The following is a 741-nucleotide window of genomic DNA, read 5'->3' as shown; positions in this document are numbered from 1 at the left end:
TTTTGGAACCTCTTCTGATACCCGTGGACTTAGTTCAAGGCCAGTTTTTTTTTTTTTTTCCTAATAGGATGGTTAATTGTTTGCTTTGATGCCTCAAGTGAAGCATCTTACCATATATAAAAGTCTAGCTGGAGTCTGTGTTGTTACACCCTTACCTTTCTCATCACAGACTCTCTTCCTCAGAGGTTTTGCATTAGATTTGCAAAATGATGAGCGTCTCTTTGATCTGGGGGATGGTTATCGCAGTGTGCTGTTGTTGGTGGCTTCTCCTTGGAACGAGGAGAAGGTAAGGAAAGCTTTACTTTTAAACTGCATTTTTGTTCATTCATTTAATGTTCTTTTACCTTCACTGTTATACCATAAAGTTGGCTTTCTGTACTTACATACACTAGCATTTTCTTCCTTAATTTTTTTAAAGTAAAAAATTTTAGTTTAAAATTTTGAAAGTATCTTTTTTATTACATCTCACAAAAGATATAATGGCAAAGTTTCCTTTTTAGTATTGACATATACTAGTGGTAATGTAAAAATGGACAAACTTGTTAAACATCACTGACAGAAATTTTATGAGATCTCTGTGTGTTTATGTGTGCATATAAAGAGAAAGTCTGTATTAATAAGGATATAAGTGGTAAGTGGATCTGCAATTCCTGTCATGTGGATTAAATAGATGCTCTGACTAAAAAATGTTCTTTTTTTCAGCTAGTTTTTGTGCATTGTATCCACTCAGTCTAAGCTGGG

The 741-nt window shown here is 33.9% G+C and overlaps 1 protein-coding gene across 1 annotated transcript in view; it reads left to right on the top strand.

The window, feature by feature from the left end:
- The first annotated feature begins 206 nt into the window (after positions 1–206).
- CYP7A1 (cytochrome P450 family 7 subfamily A member 1) overlaps positions 207–741 on the top strand; it is an 8254-nt gene continuing 7719 nt past the window's right edge. The window contains exon 1 of the mRNA XM_007464049.1: positions 207–286. Coding sequence (XP_007464111.1) covers positions 207–286 — 80 coding nt within the window. The remainder of the gene's footprint in view (positions 287–741) is intronic.

This window comes from Lipotes vexillifer, unplaced genomic scaffold, assembly GCF_000442215.2.
Source record: "Lipotes vexillifer unplaced genomic scaffold, Lipotes_vexillifer_v1.1 scaffold69, whole genome shotgun sequence".
NCBI classification, from domain to species: Eukaryota; Metazoa; Chordata; class Mammalia; order Artiodactyla; family Lipotidae; genus Lipotes; species Lipotes vexillifer.
The sequence above is the reverse complement of the archived record's forward strand: the minus strand, read 5'-3'. Positions and strand labels throughout refer to the sequence as shown.